This window comes from Malus sylvestris, chromosome 14 (assembly GCF_916048215.2).
Source record: "Malus sylvestris chromosome 14, drMalSylv7.2, whole genome shotgun sequence".
Classification (NCBI taxonomy): Eukaryota; Viridiplantae; Streptophyta; class Magnoliopsida; order Rosales; family Rosaceae; genus Malus; species Malus sylvestris.
The window spans coordinates 19,661,362-19,685,441 of record NC_062273.1 but is presented as its reverse complement, the minus strand read 5'-3'; the positions used below and the strand labels follow the sequence as shown (position 1 = coordinate 19,685,441).

The following is a 24,080-nucleotide window of genomic DNA, read 5'->3' as shown; positions in this document are numbered from 1 at the left end:
TATTCTCAAAATTTGACATAAAGTCTAGATTTCGGCAAATCCAAATTCATGAGAAGGATAAATACAAAACAACATTTGTTACTCCTTTTGGTCATTATGAATGAAATATAATGTCATTCAGCCTTAAGAATCCACCCAATGAGTTTCAGAATATCATGAATGAAATATTTAATCAATACAGTCATTTCTCAATTGTTTACATTGATGATGTTCTCATTTATTCCAAATCGATAGATAAGCATTAGAAACACTTAAACATGTTTGCTAGGATAATTAAGTCAAATGGATTAGTTGTCTCTGTTGGAAATTATATATTATAATTAATATTATAATATTTCATTTTTATATGAATGAAAAATAAAAGTCATGTGTCATAGTTGAATTCAAATTCATGAGTTGCGTCTGTTCGTTGGAACTTTAGGCGACGGTCACAATGTTTCAAAAGGGGGTGGCTTGAGTTTTATATAAACTCAAACATCCCACATATCTAAGAAAATGAAGAGAAGAGTTTTCTACAATGTCTTAGTAAAAATCCGAGTTGTGTCTTAAGAATACGGAATATATGAAGTTCACCAGAGTCCGAAAATTGAAGTACTTTGACTTCGGATTATAGATTATTGAATCCTGGAAGATGGACGCCAACCGAACTACAAGCACAAGAGTAAGGGCAAAATTTTGTCTTTAGGACATTGCATTTATGCAAGCCTCATCTCCAAGTTTGTCAGTTTTTCTAACTTTCTATCTAGCTATTTATATTAATCTTATATATAATTGATGTTGTGAATTTCTTTATGATTATTATTAATGGAATTCTTGTGTTATTTTCATATTTTCTAATATTGCTCCAACTGTCTCAGCAACTAAAATTAAGTTATTCCAAACCAAAATTAGGTTTTTAGGATACAATATCCACCAGTCAACCATACAACCAATAGATAGAGTAATTCAATTTGCAAATAAGTTTCCAGATGAAATCACTAACAAAACCCAATTACAAAGATTTCTAGGATCCTTAAATTATGTTGCAAAATTTTATCCACATCTTAGACAACAATGCAAACCCTTGTTTGATCGTTTAAAAGAAAATCCCTCATCATGGTCCAATACTCATACTTCCATAGTCAAACAAATCAAATCACATGTTAAGACTTTGCCCTGTCTTGGCATTCCAACTCCTAATTTCTTCAAAATTGTTGAAACTGATGCCTCTGAAATTAGTTACGAGGGTATTCTCAAACAGTCAATTTCTTCCGGATTTCCTGAACAAATTGTTTGTTTCCATTCAGAAATATGGAATCCAACACAAAGTAATTATAGCACTATTAAGAAAGAAATATTATCTATAGTATTATGCATTAGCAAATTTCAAGATGATTTATTAAATCAAAAGTTTTTAGTCATAATCGATTACAAGTCTGCAAAACATGTTTCATAAAAAGATGTTCAAAACATTGCATCAAAACAGGGGAAGAATGATAGGGAAAAGAACTGATCAGAGGAGGCTTCCAGCCACTCTACCACCACCACCAGTAAAACAATAATCAAGCCCAGATTCTTCATCGACCTTAGCCATTACCAACCGTTTCACCCTCTTAGGTTCCACAATAGGAAACCTCAGACCAAATTACCAAACACCACGTCCCAATTACCAAACGACATTGGTCAGTCAGTATAACCCTTATTCAACTCAGCCATATCATTCATCATCATCATCTCAATCAGCTAGCTATACCAAAACATCCCCATATGTTAAGAAAAATCCATATAAATATCTTTTTAGCATTCCCTTCACCATTCATCAAGAACAAGCCCCAGAAAAAATAGCCAAAACAGTTTTTCCACCCAATTTTCATTATCAACCTACTGAATCTTACAAAAATTTCAAATATTATCAAGCCATCCTCATTGAAACTGAGTCCATTTCAATCAAACCTCTTTACAGCAAAACCCATGAAAATAAAATCATATACCATTCTCTTTACATTGGAAAGTTTTTAACTAAATCAAAATGGGGACTTCCCCCTTATCAAACCAAGCCTCTTCATTCACAGAATGTTCTTATTTCCAATAATCATTATAATTATTTCGATTACATCCAAGCATGGACTAACATCTTTCTCCATCAGACAGAAAACTTTAGTCATTCATGGTTTATTAATTTTGACAAAAGTTTCAGACTAACTTTTTCTTGCATGGTTCCCAAAATGGTGGTCCGTTCACGGCCCAACAGCTAGTTTCCTCCCAAACGAACTTATGCAAGTTCTCTCAGCTGCTTTCCAACAAAAATTTAACAGAAGCTGATTCAACTACAGGATTACACTTCTCCTATTATTCATGGCCAAGTACAAAGTCCTGTGGATTATGAAGTGGAATTATGAAGTCGAAACAGGTGAAGTTTACCATTCAAGATCAGTCAAATGGTGGGATAAGTTCAATCATCAGAAGATCATCAATTTGGTCCTCTCGGAGTTTCCCATCACTCAATCTCCAGCTATTCCAGTTCAATAAAAAATGGCACTACTACTCATCCCAGAATAATCTCTATCAAACATTAGTCATTCGTCATCTCTCAAAGGTACAGCCAAGTCATCCAAGTCATCAAGTTCAAAAAAGAAGGAAAATTACACCCAGCTCAAAGACCTAGCCCAACAATTACTTGCAGAAGCATGAATGCTCCACACAGAAGACTCAGACTCGGAATCTTCAGATGCATCCTCACAGCAACCAACCAACTCAGCAAGTCAAAAAGGTAAGTGGTCAGATTATCAGGATTCCCAAGACCCATTTGAATTGTAATAAACCCATGTAAACAAACAGTTACTCGGCATGTGATTCCAATAAGAAATATGTCAAAATCAACACCGAAAACAGTATCAATTATCAACAATCATTCCAGACAAGACACTATTCATGAATAGTAAAATCACTTTTTACTATTCATCCATCATCCTATTCCCCAATTATGGCCGCATGCTCCTATAGTAATCAGCTTTAGCATCTTTCCAGCTCACGATGCAACCGGATTTCCCACTTTAATCATCAACAATCTTCAGTCTATTTAAGAAAAAGCCTTCATCTGAAGAAGGAGGTTGAACCTTCTGCGTATTCACAAAAACAGAAGACAATTTCAACTATCAATTCCCAATTAAAAACTATAAACACTTTTAGTTCTAAGATCAAGGATGCCTACGTGCACCAATATCCTTGCTTTCATTTCAATTTGCTGACTCAATCGTCAGTACATCGATTGTAAGTCATTGAATAAGTTTGCAAAAAACTTATTTTCAAATATATCTACATCACTACTTTGAATTCATTATTTTCATTATGTAGAATATTTTCATAACTGATTTTGAATGACATAAAATTCTTACTCACTGTCAATTCATTGAATACCTCAAGTTCAAGGTAAACACCTATCAATCATTTGTTCAATTCTTTCTATTTGTTTATAACAATTGGTTTCATGGCATTTTTAATCTTAGTTATCCTCCACATCAAGTTCCACATAATTCAATTAACAATTCATTTAACAGTTTATTCAACCCTAATCATCATTGCCCTTGGTATAATTGTCCTCATCGTCATTATTATCACTAGTTCCGCTCCATATATATATAAGACATTACTATAGGTGATTGGGTCAATTTGAATTAGTATTTTGCTTTCATTATCAACGAAGTGGGATTAAACGTCAAAAGTTTGAAGCTTGGGGAATAAACAACTAACGAGGGTATGAAAATGGAACCTACAGGTTCCAACCGATGGGCCGACGGGGAAAGAAGAGAGTCGGTGAGGAAGGGAGTTGACGGAGGAACATACAGGGAATTCATTGTCGACAGCAAAGCCCGAGGAGCACTGCAGTTCCCATTCAACTCGAGGGGAAAGAGAAAAGGAGGAGGAGAAAAAAGAAACAAAAAGTGGAGGAGGATAGTGGCTGTCGATGACATCCAGGAGAAGTGTTTTGGTTCATCGGGAAAAATGGGGAGTGAGTGTAAAGATAAACAAAAGATAAACAACATAAGTTGTGATCAATAAATACAGTGATCGAATTTAAGGTTTGGTCAATGACAGAGTTTGAATTATGTTCCAAGTTGTTAGAATGGTATAATTTACAGCACCACCTCATTAGTATATATTTCTTGGCATTCTTGCCCGCTTTTTTCCAACAACACAATCTGCCAAGAACAATAATCAGTATACAAATCTATTTCAAACCCTTTGGTGGGCACTTTGATTTGGTACAATTTTGTTACTAGTCTGATTCTGATTTGCCTTCTCAGCGCCGACCGCCTTGAATTCGGCCAGCTTTGCCAGCTCTTCAACTGCACTAACCATGCCTTCAACCCTAGCAACAATCTCAATGAGCAGAGAAGCTAAAGTCACAAGTGGAATTATGTCCATGAGAGCAGTTGCTTCTGCTTCTGCTTTTGTGGTGGTGTTGTTTTCGGGGCATTCGGGTTCTTGCAGAAGCGGCTTTGGGTTAATGAATAAGTTAGGAAGAGATTTCAAGTCCTCTTGGAGTTTTAAAACTGCATTGTTCATTTCTCCAACTAGGAGATCCATTGCAGATGATTTCTTCATTGTTTTCATAGTCCTTGCTAGCTCTTTTATCACCATTGAGGAGTGTGAGCTTACTTTTATGGCAATGTTGCTGATATGCTTCTTTGTGAGCTCAGATACCTGTAAATTCATATGAAAGTGATTCAATTTGAGTATTTTTGCTCTAATAAATTAGATATCTAACTAAAAGTGCTTTTGACAACGTCTGACAGAAAAAGTTAAAAAAGCTCTTTTATGGTTGGTTATATGTGCACCTAGAAGTGTCTTCATAGAAAAACACTTGGCAAATTCTTCTTCATGAAGCAAGAAGCAATTCAAGTGTTTTTCTAGAAAGCAATTTTAATTAGAAACTTGATTGATTTCTAATAAAAGTACTTTTAGTTTACTGCAGAATTTGGAATTACCTCATTTTCAGAACTGACATAACCATTGAGCGCCTCAATGCAATAAGCACAGTTGCGCATTGATGCCCCGATTTTGAGGTATTGCTTCCACGGATGCCGGAAGTTGAATTGGCCGTGCGCCGGCTCCCATCTAGCAAAATTGGCCTATAAAACAGACAATTAATGGCACTGTTAGAGACCGATTATTCTCTTTTTCAAAAAAAAAAAAAAATCACGATGATACAAGAGAATTTATTGAATATAAAATGAAAGTTACACCATAAATTATATATGTTTCTGTTGCAATACCATGGATTCTTCTGTTGCCTTTGAACCCAAAACACATTTGTAGCCAAGCAATTTCTTGTCGGATTCTTTGTCACTACCAGCAAAGCCTTCACTATCATTGAAATAATCTGCTACACAACCTGAAGAGTATAGTGCGACATTTTATACTGTCAGCAAAACTGTCCTAGGACAATAAACACAAGTTGAGATTAAATTGTCCTAAACTAGTTGGGATTGGATTAAATTTTGTACCGTCTAAGGAATTGGCAAGCTTGTCCATGTTCCCAGTGATGAGCATGTGGAGTTGCTCCCCAGCCCAAATGGGGCAAATGATCATGGTTATGACAATGCACAAGCAAGTTCCAATGATGATGGTCGACATTCTTTGGGTGGCCAGGTCAAATAACTCATCCACCCGGTAACCCGACACTGAAACTAAGCTGAATGTGAGGATGAAGATCATGGCACCATAATCAAATCGGGCTTTCACCGAGGGTATAAATCTCGAGAAGGTTGCTGCAGAAGCTGAAGAAAAAAGAATAACAATATCTGTAACACATTAAACTTATGTGTACTATTTATAGCTATTACAAAATAAAATGAGATTAATAAGACTACTACATACCTAATAAGAAAACTGAAAATCCAATGATGAAAGGCTCAAAATCTTTCCCGGAACGATCAGCAATCCAATGGATGCCAATGGCAAGAAATCCAGCAAGAAGAGTTCCACAAATTCTGTTTATACTTTTAGATAATGTTGCACCTGCATGCACATAAACAAGTAAATAATGGGTGCTTTTCGGCTTGTGACCTTCACTGAGGAGCTAATATCGCACTAATAGATCGTATAAAAAAACAAATGAAAAAAATTGTTTGTAACTTACCTACAGTATTTTCAAAGACAACCACAACTGTCATAACTGCCCACATGGCATTTCCTCCCACACTTTCATATAGAGGTCTCATGTAGTAAAAGAGTGAGACAGCTGTGAGGGCCATCCCAACTTTGACGCCATGGATCACTTTTCTGGGCTCATTGTGCCCCAAGTCCCAAGCTTTCTTCAGAAAGTCACATACTTTCATAACCAACCCTACAACCAGGCCCTTTAAGGCAAGCCAGGCTATGCCGGGGCACCCTCGTGCCTCGGTGGGAGCCAAACTTTCAGATGACCCGTCGGCCATTTTTATCCTCCACTCCATTGCACCGGTCGCTTCCTTCTCCTGAGCCATTTTTTTTAAAACGAAAATAGAGAATTAGACGAGAAGAACTATACGACAGGTGGTCCTCAGGGTTATGTAGAGGATAGGATTGTTGGTGAGGAAAGCTGACGGACTATTGAAGTATATATAAGGGAATTTGGTTTCTCATAGTGGTGAAATAAACAAATGAGCTTGCGAGTAATGATGTAAAGAATAAACAAAAAATTTCCAATAGCATGGCAATGACAGCACCTAAAGGCCAATGCACTTCTTGTTTTTTGTATGTTGGGTAGGTCAGGTTGGGACTCAAGGACACATATGTTGAACTTTCATTAATTCCATTCTCTGTTCATTCAAAATAGGTAAAAACTCATTTCAAGCTTCCGTCCGACTATGGAACGAACGTTCGTTAATGTGCCAGCATCCTCATAATAAACAAAATATATTATTAATTATGTTATCATACATTTTCGACTGTATCTATACAATGGCAACTAAGCATACGTCGGGCGTTTAGAGAAGTTATGTTTCAAGCTTATAATCCCATTGTTTCTTACACCTGTATCAATTGGTCATTTTCACTTCAAACATCACCAACAGGACAGTGTTCAATCCTGGAATGCAACGTTTTTTATAATGCAATTTATGTATGTGTTACTTGTACTGCATAAACATCACAAACAGCATACAGATGATTTATTTTTATTTTTTAAGAAAACCTCAGCGGTGCGTGGTGCATATAGATGATTCTATTGAATATCTAATTATCAAACTAAACATGGTAAATACCAATATTAAACTAAATATGGTAAATACCAAAAATATATATGACAATATTTGAGAATTTCTTATATATTCATTAATCTCCAAAGTGGAGTATATATAGGAGTTACAATTGGTATTACATATGTACTTCACCAATGTGGGACAATAAACTATTATTTACACTTTAACTAATATATAACTCGCAACACTAATTTGTTGAAACACGTGTGGTTCTTCATTTGAAGGAAATTCTACAAATACGCTGGTAATTAAACCTTCCAATTTTTCCTTAATGCCAGAGAGAGAGTGTGTGTCATGGACTTAAAAACCAAACCTTGATGATCTTGTGACATATTTGTGTCCTAAAATTCATCAAAAGTGATAACATCAGCGCACTATCAAGCGATAAAATCAATATCTAATATTATGCCACAGATAAGATAATTAGGAACTAGCACTCAACACATATTTATGATATTATGATATTATGATATCATGGCATCATGGAAGAACCATTTCAACAATCGTGCACTCTCTCTCTCTCCCTCTCTCTCTCTTGCTCCATTCCTGTAGTCCTATGGTAAGGATCTTGAGTGGTATAGTTTCTTTCCCGAAAACACCTAGCGCAGGTAAGCTTAACAAGTTTTTCTTTCTTACAAATAAACCATAGTCAAACTACAAGTTATTTGTAATATGTATCAGCTTGTGATTCGCAACTAAAAAGATAACTCATTAACTATAAGGAACCATATTTCTTTCCCTCTTATGTAGCAGTAAAGAAAATTTGTTTTAAGACCAAACCTCCATGCCCCTATTTGTCACAGTTGCTGAAACTACTCCAGTTGTTTCACATAGAGAGGACAAAACTTGAATTCCATTCAATCATAGTGGAGAGTCCAATATGGTACTAGAAATGTTAATATATGATTTTGATTGATTAGAAATTGAAGGTAAAATTAGGTCATGACTGTGACCAAGTAAAGTTGTGGGGGCATTAGATTTTTGGAGAGGATTTAAAACTTGGGGGCTGCATGAATTTGATTGTTTGTTGCTGATTTCACTTGAATGGAAAGAGCACTTATCTCATCCCTTAGTTCTTTCCACAGCTGCCTGCACTGATTTGAGAGGCCAATTCAACTATCAAAAAGCATATATACATACTTTTGTTACCACAATTTTCAGATTGATTATCGTGTAATTTAATATGATTACATGTATTAATTAGCACTATACTTTACCGAAATATGATGTAGACATGTCAAACCTAAGGTTTTCAACCCTTTATGTAAAAATAATAATAATAATAAAATAAAAAATAGAAAAAGAAAATAAAAAATCTCAAAGTTTGGTTCCTTTTTGCTTATATTTTATGTGGTGATAATTCTTTGATAGTAATCAATACATGGTATATAGAACATAGAACTCAAAACTAATTAGTAATAGATGGAGACGTATACAAACGAAAACGTTATACATATTCCTACTTGGTCACACTCATGATATATATGTAACGTCTTCGTAGATGGATCACGCATTCCAAAATAGTTATACATATTGCTCGGTATACAAACGAAGACCTTGCATGTGATCAAGTTGTGGTGGATATCACGTAGAGGGAGACGTATACAAACGAAGACGTTATACTTATTCGACGTGAGATATGTTAGAGAATGAATTACACATTGATGAGAGCAGGATTTTGCATGTACTTATATGTAGTTGGGCTACTCCCTATATTGCTAATTGGTTTTATGGTTGATCCTCAACTTTCTTTAGAGTATTAGAGCACGTTGTCACACGTGTAAAGCTCAACCGTTACACGTGCCCACGTCACCCAAGTTGTCCATAAGTTAGGCTTGAAAATTCGTCACACGTGAGGAAATGTGTTGAGAGTGAACCACACATTGATGAGAGGAGGACCTTGCATGTGCTTATAATTAGTTGGGCTACTCCCCATATTACCAATTAGTTTTATAGTACATCCTAATCTCAACAACAATCATCCTTTTTTCTAATGTTTTGTATAAGAACTTGTTATAGTTAGGAATTCAAATTATACTATTTGTTCCCTTCAATTTTCATAGTGTATGATAACTATTTTGGAATGAAATAATAGCTCCCTCTATATATGGCATGTATGCGGGGCAACATATGAAGATCCTTGGTGCCTTGAGAGGGAAGAAACAAGAACCAGTAACTGTCAAAAACTTTGTTGATTAGATTTAACTGTCAAAGTACATGCCTGGTAAGAAAGCTTCTTTTGCTTTCCATGAAGACAACATAGAGGGTAATGAAGGATTAGGTGAGTAAAATTACACACTAGGGTTGGGTCATCAGACAACTACAACTGCTTGAATGTGGTGCTTCATAGAATCATTTATATGCTCCCAGTTCTTAGTTGTAGTGTTTGCATTGAGTTGATAAATCTTTTCCATTCCTAATTAAGCAAACATTTGGAAGAAAGTGAGGACAAAGTTAGTAAGTTACACATCGGTAAGAGACCAAACTTGTAAGGGCTTATAAGGAGTTGGACTATGCCTTTTCACGTGTGGTGAATATTCAAGCATAACACATGAATAACACAACTGGGCAACGTGAAACACATGTGTCCATTGCCTGTTGAGCTTTAAGCACAGGACAACCTACTCTAATACCATGAAAAAATTGAGGTTCCACCCTAAAACCAATTGGTAATATGATAAGTAACACAATTACTTATAAGATCAATTCTTTCTCCGATGTGGAATTCATGCTCTCAACAACATGGACTTCCATGAAAATGACCTAACAATAATGCAGGGTTTTTCCTTGCGGTATCTTTCTCTTCCAACTTTATTTGATTTATCAGCTTTCCTACAATGTACTCATGTACGATACCATGATTTGCCAATAGTTACTATATAAGAGTAGTCTAGAACGATGATTCGTTGCTAGAACCGACGTAAATCTTGCCTAACTTCAACTGTATCAGACGGAAGTACCTAATTTCACATATTTTAGCCTTGCAAAATTTAATGCATGATGATCGATGATCACTATAGTGTATAGTGTGTATATATTAGGTTTTCTTTCAGATATAGATTCTGTATTTGTCTTGATATTACTAAATTTTAATGCGAGGGTATGCCTTCTTGCCATATATAATGTATGTAATCCTGTCAGACTGCAAATTGTAACATTTTAGATAAATCAAGATTGACATGATGCCAATTGCTTGACAAGAGAAAATTTCTCTTTAGTATGCATCACATATAACGAATTTAAAGATTGTCATGTAATTTTGCTGTCGTTGTAGAAAGAAAACTCTCTTGAATTTCGTTCCCTTTTGCAGAGGCGTCTGATCCAAGTTTTCCATTTTTCTTTTGAACGTTTCTTTCTAGCTAGTTTAGTTATGTGGTTTGCTTTGTGTACGAGTTTGTAGATGCTTATGTTTTCCAGTGGTGTTGTGTCTGTTATCTCGCGGTCCATCATTCTCTCTGTCATGTATATATGTTGTAGTTTTATGTCCTCCATTTGACAGACCGACGAGAAACAAAAAGTCAAGATGGCGATGTCTCACACTAATCATGCACTATGAAAGAAGTTAATTGAAACATGTGGCGTCATGTTGTTCTTCAGGGAGAGAGAGGGTGAGAGAGAGAGAGAGATGACAACATTCCATGACTACAATACCAAATATTAAGCCACAACAGAGGCCAAAAACAAATCAGTGGTTAGCCTATTACTAACTGGTTTAAATTCTCAGCAGGTTGAAGATATAAACTTGTAAAAAAATCCCAAATACAAAGAGGGTTAACTTCACTTTCACGATGCCTTGCACACCCTTTTCTTACTGGGAACTAAGTAAAGCAGTAAAAAGAGCAAACCTGCAATTTTTGCAGGAACATTCCTAGTCTCTACTAACAATATGCACACTTCACAGACTTCCGAGGCTCAATCACCAATCTCATTTTCTCTCATTGTTTGTGGTTTCCTCCGTTGCCGGAAACACCTACCACACCAGGTCCTCACAGGGCAATGCTTAAGGTATATCTGACCCTCACAGGTCAGGGCAGTCTGTAAGCTAAACATCTCAAATCAAGCTGACCGGAGGCGGCAAGATTTGTTGCTGACAACTATCTAATATAGGAGGAACCCCACCATCTACTACATTACTTAGCCGATTAGTTGGATCAACCACACCTGTAGTTGCTTGTTGTAGAAACCGGACAAGGGACCAGAATACATCTAGCCTTGTTACATGCCTAGTTGCCTGTTACAAAAATTTCGGATTAAGATATTCAGAAGAAAGTAAAATAACGAATGTCCCTAAGACTTTTCATTTTTCTTATGGGACAAATTATCTAAGATCCTTAATGTAAATATTTCAATTTAGGTTTACCTCAACGATAAACCTTGCCCATATCTTATCTTCCCGGCTTTCCATCACCCCCTTCAAGATATTTAACCCAAAGCCGCGGATTATGTCTGCTATCTCAAGAAAGAAACCTTGTTTCTCACAAAGCATCTGCAATAGAAGTAGATATTGAAGTCAGGAGGGTTCAAATAATTAAGGTTGACATAAGACTTGGAGGGAACTCTTTTTTGTATGCCTTTCGCTTACCTCGATAAGCATTTGGCCCGGCTGATCAAGGTCCTCGACTATTATAGGGCAAACCACTGTTTGACCCTCAACTGCTAATGCCCGTGTATTACCACCACATTTGGTGCTGTTGTCTTTTAGAACCACTCCATTCTCCTTGCCAATTAGCTGTAAATCCATGCAAAATATTGTCACATTAGTTCATAAAATATAACACGTTTTGGGCTTGTCCTGCATACATATAACAGAAATAACCAAACCAACTGACCTTTGGCTCATGAGTCTGTTTAAGCTTATCTGCATATTTCGTCACGCTTTGCAAGAAGACCATGTATTTGATTGTCCGGTCCAACAAAGAATCGATGCTACACTGTTTCATCAAGAAAATATATGAATGTCAAAAACCTTATTAGAAACACAATGTCTAATCAGCCATCTCATTATTGTCTACCGTATGTGAAAAGCAAAAACAAAAATGCGTACCTTGCCACCAGTAGGGATGATCCCCTTCAACTCTTTGATACGGTCTTGAATCTGCTGGCGATCTTTAGGTCTAGGTCGAGTACTCTCCCCAGGCCTTGCCCTTTTCTTGGTGTTCTTTGGGTGTACCTCAGATTTCTGCTGTTTATCTTGAACCGCACTTCTAGCGTTGACGCTATAGCTGTCATCAATCCATAAGCCTACCTGTGATTTTGGGAAAAAGTCTTTCTTTGGACCAAGACTGTTTGCCCTGTCCAGGTTATAGAAAGATTTCACTGAATGTTTACTCGTATCCAAGCCTGTAAGCCATGGCAGTTGAACCTGATTGCTATTCACAGATAAACATTCTGATTTCCTTTTTCTAGTGGTGGATGACTGGTCCTCTAGATTGCATTTTACGGAGCTGGAAGTAGTACTTTTACCATTTAAAAGCTCTTCGAGTCCTAATTCTGAGAACAACCCCTTCCGAGGACCAGGCATGGAACCGGTTATTTCTGACTCTGAGAAGCATTTTGTCAAAGCAGTACCAGTAGCCAAGTAGCCACCACTGGTTGCTGGCATTATAGTATCTTCCCAACACTTCCCGACTTGACCACACGCAAAATCCGGTCCCAAACCATCAACACTCTGAATGATCACAGATTTATCGTGTCCCTCGGCGCTAAATGGATTTGTAACCGAACTTTGAATAGAGTTAGCTGGAGTTTGAATTGGAACATGAATAAGGTTATCACCTTTAACCAGACTAGACGACACTGAAGTACTTTCTATTACTTGTGAGAAGTCATTGTTCAGTGTGGTTGTCATTGCATTGAATTTCTGTTCCGGTGAAGCAGTAAACCACTGGGAAAGATCATCCAACTGGTACAATCTAGAGAGATCTATACTTAAATCAGCTGGATTACACTCCACCGGGAATCCATGCAGAGATTGCTGGTTATCCATCTGATATCCACAGCTTCCTTGAATAGGTTTCTCGAAGTCAGCTAATGAAGTGAATGCCGAGTCCAACTGAATATTCCCTGCTGTATCTCTGCAAGACTCGAACGAATCATGAAGAATAATTTCCGATGCCAAATGCGGTTTGAATGAAGTCAAAAGTGAAGATTCGGTACTCCACGTACTAGACCAGGGGGTTTTATCAGCTGAGCCAATATCATCAAATGATGTAGACTGAAAACCCACTGCAGAAATAATATTTCCTCGGTGCTCATCACATTTGTCACCTGGATTCAAGTTAACATCTCCATTGTAGGAATTCCCAGATGAAATCAATGAAGCAAACAACTCATTTAGATCACTAGTTTCATTGTTCATGGATGAAGGTGCATTTTCCAAAGGAATAAGCCCATCAAGATTTTCCAACTCCCGAAACAACCTTTTTGTTTCATCCAAAACTTCCAGCGTCTCCATAATCTGCAAAAAATAATAGCAGTATGGTCAAAAAAAAGTATTCAACCATTCCATACTATATGATGAACAAACCAAGTGAACTAGATTTTGGAGAACATGGTCTCATATGAACATAAGAATGTGGAAATCCAGTTTGGTGCTTCCATATAATTACCTTTTTGGTGGATCCTAACTGAATTAGTCCTCGTGGTTCAACGGAGATTATTGCAATTGTCTGCAAGTTAAATTTCAGGGTCAATAAATATGACTATGGATGGATAAAGAAAAGTTTACAACAAATATAGCTACAAATGGCTGTGAAAAGAAAAGAGATCATAAGATATATCATACATTCAACTACTCTCACTGCATTTCACGAAAGCATAAAGGATCGAACGGAAATAATCATACCTTTATACCAGAAGAAAATTGGCAACTGAACTCAGAATAATCCTGCAAATGGCAGAAAAGTTCAACTTAAGTAAAAACGAGTAACTCCGATTTCTCAGAATTTTTAACTTAATTTGAGCAATTCAACAAGAACTTCGATGGCCTACCAACCTGAAACATATCTTGATTTTCAAGAGAACTGCATGGATTCCATCCTCCACCGTGAGCATCTGAATGCATCCATCGATGCTTTCCGGTGAAAGCGGTTTGCCCAATAATACTATTTCAAACAACAAAACAACAAGATCAGCCATTTTAGAAGTAACTACGTAATGCTTGTCTGAAACAACAAAAGTAACTTGGCAGGGATGTTTTGTAATCAAGTATTGGGCGTACCCTTCTCCAAGTACATGGACCTGTGGAAGCATATTTTCAATCACTGCTCCCACATGATCTTCATAGTAGGCATCTCCCATTGTCAACAACCTAAAGCATTGCAAACCCAGAATTAATGTCAGATTTCAAACCAATAAAAAATTAATTATAATCGCAAATAATAAATGTGAACTTCAATACAAGCTTTCATCTCACAAAGGAAAGTGCAAAATTTCCAGCATGCAGAAAATAGATAACCAATCTTTGAAAGGAAAATACCAATAACTAGTGCCTGCAATTAATGCCAACATAAAAAGCATTCTTTTGAACCATTTCAATCTATATGTAAAAACCAAGTCCAATCAGACTGAAAGATTGGATTTTTATAAACCCCACATAAAAATATATATTAAAAAATGACTTATACCCAGTATTCCCACAAGAAGAAATGCATCTTGGGAAAAAAAAAAGAAAAAAAAAACAGATTGTTAAGTTGGAAAAACCAAGTGATAAAAAAACAAAAAAAAATAAAAGAAATCAGGAACCAAAAGAAACAAACAAAAACAGCATGAATATACAAAAGGAAGTATTTTATTTTCTTCCCCAAAAGGAAAAAAAAAAGGAGACAGAAACAATGGGAACTTACATGGAATTTCTGTGATCAAAGCGCCAGAAAACCCCATAAGACCACCCATTGCTAACACACAGACTCCTCAGCCTCTCTCTTACCACTGAACTTTCACCCATTTGGGCCATTTCACTATCCAAATCAAACCAACCTCATAAATCCCAAATCCTCAGAACCCAAAGTCCATGTCCGAGTCAACCAGGGCAGCTCAACTCGGTCACTCAGTCACTCAGTCACTCAAGAACCCGACAACCCTGAAACCCAACTACTTTTTGCTGTAATTTTTGTTGCTTCTTGAACAAATTAATGAAGCAAAAAACCCAAAGCTTGTTGCTTGCTGGTGGTTGCTGCGAGAAAACAAGCCAAAGTTGCACAACAAAGAGTGCTTGTATTGTGTTGCCTGAAATTTTTAGAAGGTGAAAGTGGTCGGTTTAGAGAGTGAAGAGTTTAAGATTGCAAGCAAAGGTTTTATATTTATATATAAGAAGAGAAGGTGCTGGTTAAGGTTTGCTTTTGCTTTTGTCTCTCTTTTTCTCTCTCTCAAGTCTCTAAAAATGTTTTGTATTATTGTCCTTTATGGGTTCAACTTCAATGTCTAGTCTCTCATTTCCGATTATCGGATTAAATAAATCAAATAAAATTAATAAAGATGTGTAAGAGATAAAAAAAAATATATATGTGAATAGCATTATCCTATACTTATAATGTTTTATTATTTTACGCAATGTTTAATAAATCAATATAATGTATGTAAATATTAAATTTAATTTGATATAAATGTAGAATGCAATATTTAATAAATCAATACATGTGTTATGACATGATTGAATTCGTAAATTTTTAAAAAGTAATAGATCATAGTATTTTCTCCTCTATACTAATAAAATGTATATATCAAACGGCAACTACAAACAAAATTAAAAAAGAGTCCGTCCAGAAGGAAAATTGTGTGTGATAATAGATATTGATTTATGCAGCAGTGTGACGGTCACATAAAAAAAAATTGATAGAAATAATGAAAATTAAAATGAAAAGGAAGACAAAATTGAAATATCTGATACAGTACTCCGAAGTTGAAGGGGAAAACTGGATCTTGGGTATTTAATTTTGCTGTGTTAAAATCGTTGTCTTGTTGGAGACTTGGACGTGCCGGTGACTGGTCCCTATTTGTACGCCCAGAATCCTTTCCGTTGATTTACCGCCTATAGCCGGTTGGTATGGTTGATTATCTCGGAAGGAACTTTCCAAATCCCTGGAGATATTGAAATTCCGTGAGATGGGAGAAAATGAAAGGGTAAATCTAAGCTTTATTGCATAGTTATTAGGATTTTTTTTTTGTTTTAATTTATAATTAACTCATGAAATATATCGTGTCTTTTTCTTTATTTGACAGGTGTTGAATGATAGAGAATATTATGGAATCCAGACTCTCATTGTGAGGATTCTGAGGATTGTGAATCGTATCCATTTATCATATATCGTGCAGTCAAAAATTATTTTAAATTTTTTTATTTAAAATTGAACATCAAAAATTCATGACGAAAACTGATCGCACAATGTACGATGATCGAACACAATCCGGAAAGGATCTTGATGGAATATTATGAACTTAATTAATCAAATGAATAATTGTGTTGTTAAGGAGCTTAATTTCTCATGCTTTTGTGAATGCTCTTGATTTTAATTTTATAATTAAGTTGCAATAACTTTACCAAAATCTATATGGCTAAAGATTACAAAGCTTATTGAACAAGAAAAACAAGAAATGCAATTCAAATGTACAAATTGAGAAAGGTGACGATGACCTAGAGCTATCGACCAAAGGTCGAATTTTCTCTAGTTGGAAATGAGGAGCCCTAGAGTTGGAAAGAAAGAGATGAAGAAGATAAAAGCCTAGAAATAGAGCAATTATACCCCAAAATAATTTTTGTATCCTCCATATTTTGATGTGATTTATAGATTTTTTTTTGTCAAAACAATTAATATATTTAATATTTAGAAGAAAAAAAAAACCTCTTGTTGTTTTGTCTCTCTTTTTGTTTTAAGGGGAAAATTTAACATTATTCCTGAATTGCAAGTCATGTTTCAATTTGTCTTGTGAACTTTAAAACTAAAAGATTAGAGGAAAAAATGAAACGAAGTCTTATGCGCAGTTGAAGGCTTTAATTTTAAAGGTATTTTTTTACTGGTTCTGTGTTCAATTTTTTGCTCTAATGAATCACAAGATGATGGTTAAGGGAGGTTGAAATGTTTCTCTAAGCATTCCTGATCCCCAAGAGAATGGATTGACGTAACTTCGCCATCAGCTGGTCCTTTAAAAAAAAAAAAAAAAAAGGGGCATTTTTAAGTTTTCTCCTTTTTACATGGAAAAAAGAGAGAGTAGAAATCCACAACAACAAACCACCCACTATGAATTCTTAATTTTAATTTAGGGATCTTTTGATATAAACGCCTCAGTTTTGAATTTTTTAGACTAAACATCCATGTCTTTTAGTGATTTGATTAAACTTTTTTTGTCATAATTTTGGTGCTATATGCACATTATATGGTAACAAATTTCCTATAATCTAGCCTTTTAATTACACTCTCCTCCTTTAGAGATAATTGGAAGAAAAAAAATTGGTTAGATTCAATTTATTTTCACAATAATGCTACAATTTAGCAATAATTATCTACGATTTAAGATATTTTCTTTCCAAAATAGTTTAAAATATTTTTAAATCCCACAAAATCAAACGTACCGAAATAGGTTTTTCTTTTAGTACGTTAAGAGAAAATGGGATTAAGAATAATATAAACGTACTAATACACAATGTGTACAAAAGAAAAATAATGTACCAATATTAACAATATGTATCAAATCAAATGTACCAATATTAACAATATGTATCAAATCAAACGTACCAAAATTGCAAATAAACGTACCAATTAATGATTTTTGTAAATTCAAACGTACCCGCATATAATATATACGTAATGTATTGTACCTAATAATAATATACGTAATGCATTGTACCTAATAATAATTTGTCAACAACTATACTTAAAAAAACAGCAAAAAAATTATAATTTCACAAAAAATTGAAAAAAGTACACGGAGCTTTTATGTTGATCGCCAACTATTTGAAAAAAAAAACCATTTGGCAAAAGAAATAATATTAAATGTATGCATAACAAAAAAAAAATTGTGATCGAAAATACATATCTGGAAGAAGAGGAAATATAGTTTAATTACTAATATCTCCACTAAATAAGGAAAAGTGCATCATGCATATAAAAGGATAAATTCAAAATTTATTTTTAATTTAAAAATATATATAATAATGACATGTAATTTTGACACACCCTAACCCGAAGACTAGGACGTGCTGGCCGTCACGTGAACGTGACGTAACCATAAACGCAAGCGGAAACGATTAAATAATAAAATACGAGTCAACGAAAACCACTAATTGCAGTTATTTACAACCTAGCATTCTAAGTGCATAAGGGTGTACTAAACACACATAAACAGAGCATAAGCGTCTAGGTGCAGTCAAGTAGGACCATAACTAATTTACAACACCCTCGGGTGAAATCCTACATTTATTTAGTCTGTCAGAACGCCGAAGTAGTCCTCGTAGGCCACCAACGCCTCAACTATCAACTAGAACCTGGAGGGGCGAAAAACAGAAAACGTGAGTGGGCGAAAATAAAGCTTTTCCAAATCATTTCATAAATCCACAATTATAACCCCTTTTTGGAAAACCTGTATACTTTCCCAAAAAAATAGTATATAGCATATATATATCTCAACCATCTCGATCATCAATCTTATAACAGATTCAATAAAGAATGTACCATGCCAAATTCAACAGTTTAGTATGAATGCATTGACATAATATAAATCAGGTAAAAGAAAGTAATCAATCGGAGGCCCTCTAATGGCCCTGAACGATTGAACCTAGAGCTCAAAATCTATCACTCTCACTCTGCCGGAGTCACCTCTGTGACCTGTCCGGCCTTCTGCACATAAGTCGGAACGACCTAATGTAGTCTGTACGACTTAATGGTTAATATTATGCTCTAGTGCTTTTCTCATCAATCATCTGTACACATAATCTAAGGTCACCCACCAGTCGAAATCTCACTAACACTCTACGACTGGCCCGTCGCACCCACTCCACGTGGACTGTGCGACCAACATCTACTTGGATCCAAGGCGAGCGTGCGATGCGGTGAATACTATAAGCACTAAACCATGGTGCAGGATATGAGCTCAATATATATATCATCATCATAACAGTAATTAAATACTCACCTGATACTCACCTGTGCGTCCACAGCACCATCTTACATATATGCATCATACGACAGTTCATAATATTCATAACATTCTATGCATGGCAATCAAATCATATTTCATTTCATTTCAATATACTTTTCATTTAAATTTGATTTCTGGGGAAATCGAGTATATAGGTATATATATAAAAACAAATGCCCACTCACTGGTATGTCGCCGGGTCGTAACCCCCTTGACGCCCCTGGATGTGCTCGTCCTCGTTATAAGTCCCACCTAGAAGTGAAATAACTAAAAACGTCATTTAACGCACAATTAACGCACCTAAACCAAACTAGGTAATTAATTCTTCATACGATGCTCAATTTTGACAAATGAATATTCTAACGCGATCTACACAACCTCACGAGCATCGTAGTATTTTTAAAATAATTTTTCTATACCCCACGCGCCTCCACGCGCCTAATTGGGCACGGGTCTACGCGCCCCACACGCGCAGCCACGTGCGTTGCATGCTGACGGCACAGTAACGGCAGTTAGGGAATATTCCGTCAAATCCTAGTATATTCCGTTAAACTTAACCCTATACCGTTACTGCCGTTAGAAATATTCCATTAAAACTAACGGAATATTCTCCTTTCTTCTCCGGCCTACCCTCGCCGGACTCCGGTCACCGGAAAACTGGAAAATTTTCAATTCAACTAATCTCACTCGTTTTTGGTCCATTTTCTTCGAATTTTATACCAAATTGAAGCATTTAACATGTACAATCACGTTGGAAGGGTTTTAAACACTAAAAATCACGGGATCATACCTTCCAAAAATTCCAAAAATCGGCCAAACGTCGAACTCAACGATCCCGACGTCCAAAACTTCCAAACGTTACACTCCGAGCATCCTTGGAACTTCCTAAGACTCTCTGTGATCTTGTTTTAACCTAAAACGTAACCATTTAGAAGATCATGAACAGTGTCATTTCACGGGGCTTTAAAAACTAGGGTTTTTCGAAGTGAAACTCACCTGAATTTGGTATCCCCGTGTTCGTGAAGTCCTCAGGATCACGATGGTAGTCTTAAATTGAACGTTCATGGAGGTTTGATTGAGGTTGTGTGTGAGTCCGTATGTTCGAGAGTAAGAGAGAGAGAGAGAGTGAAAGTCTGAAATGGAAGAAGAAGAGAGAGAAGGAAAGGTTACGGGTTTCAGGGAATGTTTTGAGGATATGAGGATCCCACCTTAACCCATACAATAATATTAACACTTAAAATAAAATCTAAGCCTAAGTTCTTAAGCTACATAACAAAATAATTAACCAAAAACTATGGCTTAGATAAGATCCAACATTATTTTTACGCACCTTGTCACGTTTAGGGATATTTTAGTACTTTCACGTCCTCGGAATTAAAATTCCGGGACGGGCTGTGACAAATTTAGCTTGAGGTGGTTATTGGTCAAAGTACTTTAATCAAATTTAAAAATGGCACACATATTTAATTTAAATGATATAGAAAAACTGTGTGGATTCTAATTTTCCCTTTAATTTTAATTTATGTTCCAAAAGAAAAAGAAAATTATCCATCCACAAAAAGGGAAACGAAAATGGAGATCTAAAATAACTCGCAAACAAGGTCAGCATCAAAAGCCACACAAGGTCACAAAAGCAAAAGTCCCTATCTTTTTGGTTTTTTTTTTTTTTTTTGGACAAATGCAAACGTCCCTATCTATGAACTCCACAAAGCAACATACCCTACTAGTCTACTAACATTCTAGTGGCAATAATATTATACTGCAAATCTCCTTTCCCCACTATTACATCTATAAATATATGGGAAAAGGATCCTTTTTTTGAAGATCTAAGAGATTTTGTAATCGTGTTCGTTCATCGTATATCATGCGGTCAGTTTTTGTTAAGTACTATTTATATTTAATTTAAAATTTAAAATGATTTTTAACTGCACGATGTACAATGAACAGAAACGATTACAAGATCTTCCGGATCCCCAAGAAAAGGATCCAGCAAGGATCCTTATCCGAGGGCATCCTACCACATTTAAAATATAATAAAACTGGATTAAGATTACAGTATATAATGATATTTCTCATCAGTCATCATTTGTAAATGGAGAGTTTTAAATTCAACTCATATGAATAACATATACTTATAATATTTGTGTCGGTACATTGTGTGACCTATCATCATACCTATACTATTTGTTTTAGTCGGATACATATAGTGTGACTAATCCATTGTGCAAATTAACTCAATCTTTTTTTCCCTTAAAGTAGAATATCATTTTTTCAAATGAAGTAGAATACCATTGTCTTTGAATAAAAAGAAGTACATTTATTCAAATGAAGTAGAATAACATTGTATTTGAATAAAAAGAAGTACATTTAATAAATAAAGAAGGGAAAATCTACATGCTAGCTAGCGCCATCCAATAAGCAATAGATACGTGACAAGTTCTATACTCAATAATCTCATTAAAAGTGTCATTCCAAGGAAATAGGCAAGCTAAGTATATAATATTGTATTTTATTTTAATTTTGTTTTTCATTTATAACATCTCTTTTTATTTTTTAATTTTGTCATCTTCCATCATTTAGAATATCTTACAACTAAAAAGATGTGAAGCCTGATTTGCCTATTCAAGCTATTGTATGCAACATTACCTACTTTTGGATGTGATCAAATTTTTTGCATCCAAAATGGGTATGGCTCTCTATAGCCTTAATTATTGACTGACATGTGTTTACAAACTTAACTTTTTTTAATTTTATTTTCATAAACTTAATATGTCAAACTGATTGGGACACACCATTTTGAATGCAGAAGATTTGATCTCCTTTTATAAGGTATGCAAAATTTGCTAACTAAATTGCTTAATACCATAATAGCTAGTTTGCCCACGTGACTCATCAAAATGAATTTGCCTACCTCTTCAATAATGCACCAAAGCTTCATGTTAAGCAGTATATCACCAAGCTTTATGCTAACTTTGATTTTAATAAAGAAAAACTAATGAAAATGACTTGAAAACTTTGAGTTTTAACGATAAGGATAAAATAAAGGATAAAGTGAATAGTATCAGGATTGACTTTTTAGTGTAAAAATATGATTTTTCGTTAAAGTAAACAGTACTGTGAGCTTTTCGTTAAAGTTTCATTTTAATAATCATGGACGGTGCTACTATTTTGTATCACCCTTCATTTTCGATCTCCCTCTATCTCACTCTTTTAACATTTCATTGTTTATAGAACATCAAGGCCAAAACAGAAATATACCATAGCCGTTTTATCTTATTAATTAATTATTTTTGTATAATTTTCTGTATTTCATACTACTTTTTTTAATTCCCATGTACACATTTTTTAACTTCTTTCCGTCTAAATGATTTCTGCATATTTAACATTGTGGTTGTTGAAAGGTAAAAATGTGTGTTGTCTGGACCTATCTATCCTATACACTTGATTAACAACTTTTCAATTGAACAAAAGAAAAAATGTCCAATTAATCTATAAAATATATTACCGTATATACCAGTATTATTTACTTAATATCATAATCTTAGAGAAAGGATAATGCAAAATCCTTTTAACTTTTTACGCACTTTTGTTTAATCTTGTTCATTGATTTTGTTTAATTTATTCAATCCATTGGCTAGAAATACAAATGAGAGTGTAAAAGGCTAGAACCTATTTGAAAGTGCTTTTAAAATACTGAAAAACGTTTTTTTTCAAAAAAATGTTTTTGAGTTGCCACTCACTACTACGGTCTGGTGGTATTCATTTTCGCTTAAAGGTGAGAAATCTTAGGTTTGATTTCCTAGATGGTGAATTCGATACCAAATTAAGATACATATTATATAGCTTAGCTGAATTCCCCATATGACATGACATTATTAGATCAAAATGTCGTTTTAACCATTTCAAGTAAGTCGTTTTTCTAATGCAAAAATACTTGCATCCGTATCACCCGAGTGAAACATTGTCCGACAGAGTGTTGTCTTGCTGAATTCAATCCATTACTGCTAGCTGACTAAATTAAATTATAGATTGAAACCTCATAAAAAAGCTAATGTATAGGGAATGTGATTGTTGCTTGGTTGGGAAGAGTGGTTGTAGCTGGCGGCTAATGGTGAATAGCCCCAATGAGAAAGTGGCCACCGGCGGAGCCCGAAGATTATGCGGGCCAGAGAGAATATTCCGAAAAGAAGATTGAGTTGTTGGTGGGCCCCAGAAGAGGGTCCCACCCTCGGGAAATGGTAACATTATAGTAAGATCCTAAAGGCAAATATTGGTGGAGGTGGTCCCCAGTTTTAGGGTTTGTGGGTTTGTACTGTAGGGATCATATTCATATTTCACACCTGTCAATGCCTCACCTCCTGTCTCTGGTTTTTTAACAATTCTACACTCTAGTCACCAAGAAGATAATACCAATAATTAAGGATAGTGATATTCCCCACTCTTTTTGCCTTTCACTTAATTTTTGTTCATTTTTTTTAATTTATTCGTTCCAACTATCGAGATTTTGATTGAAAAATTAGACATTCTATGCCCTTGGAGAGTGATTTGTCGTGCAATCAATAATTAAGATGAATGTTTGAGAAGTCAAAATTGATGTGTGGATACTCTTCACACGAATAATACTAGAGAAACTAAATTTGTAAACAAAATTTTGTAAACTAAATGACATAAAAGTTAATTATTGAATTATTATTTAAGTATTGATAAACGTGCTTAATCATATAA

At 35.1% G+C, this 24,080-nt stretch overlaps 2 protein-coding genes and 1 long non-coding RNA gene across 4 annotated transcripts; all 3 read right to left on the bottom strand.

Annotated features, from left to right (window-relative positions):
• Positions 1-4,077: 4,077 nt before the first annotated feature.
• On the bottom strand, positions 4,078-6,534 carry LOC126600489 (aluminum-activated malate transporter 10-like). Of its 2 annotated transcripts, none has more exons than XM_050267062.1 (6): positions 6,122-6,534; positions 5,860-6,000; positions 5,487-5,783; positions 5,256-5,374; positions 4,968-5,111; positions 4,078-4,683 (listed from the first exon to the last, which is right to left on the bottom strand). In XM_050267062.1, exons 1-6 carry the CDS (start codon positions 6,465-6,467, stop codon positions 4,213-4,215), a joined length of 1,518 nt encoding a protein of 505 aa, XP_050123019.1. In that variant the 5' UTR covers positions 6,468-6,534; the 3' UTR covers positions 4,078-4,212. The 2 variants fall into 2 exon arrangements, with proteins under 2 accessions (XP_050123019.1, XP_050123020.1); XM_050267063.1 differs by having other exon boundaries at positions 5,487-5,759.
• Positions 6,535-10,849: 4,315 nt separating this feature from the next.
• LOC126598334 (transcription factor LHW-like) lies at positions 10,850-15,562 on the bottom strand. Its single transcript, XM_050264690.1, has 10 exons — positions 15,068-15,562; positions 14,443-14,532; positions 14,218-14,326; positions 14,068-14,109; positions 13,832-13,891; positions 12,268-13,680; positions 12,053-12,154; positions 11,806-11,952; positions 11,584-11,709; positions 10,850-11,454 (listed from the first exon to the last, which is right to left on the bottom strand). Exons 1-10 carry the CDS (start codon positions 15,175-15,177, stop codon positions 11,275-11,277), a joined length of 2,379 nt encoding a protein of 792 aa, XP_050120647.1. The 5' UTR covers positions 15,178-15,562; the 3' UTR covers positions 10,850-11,274.
• A 2,986-nt stretch (positions 15,563-18,548) lies between these two features.
• Positions 18,549-20,242, bottom strand: LOC126600555 (uncharacterized). Its single transcript, XR_007615473.1, has 3 exons — positions 20,146-20,242; positions 19,541-19,607; positions 18,549-18,702 (listed from the first exon to the last, which is right to left on the bottom strand). It is a non-coding gene; the product is annotated as an uncharacterized LOC126600555 (long non-coding RNA).
• Positions 20,243-24,080: the final 3,838 nt, after the last annotated feature.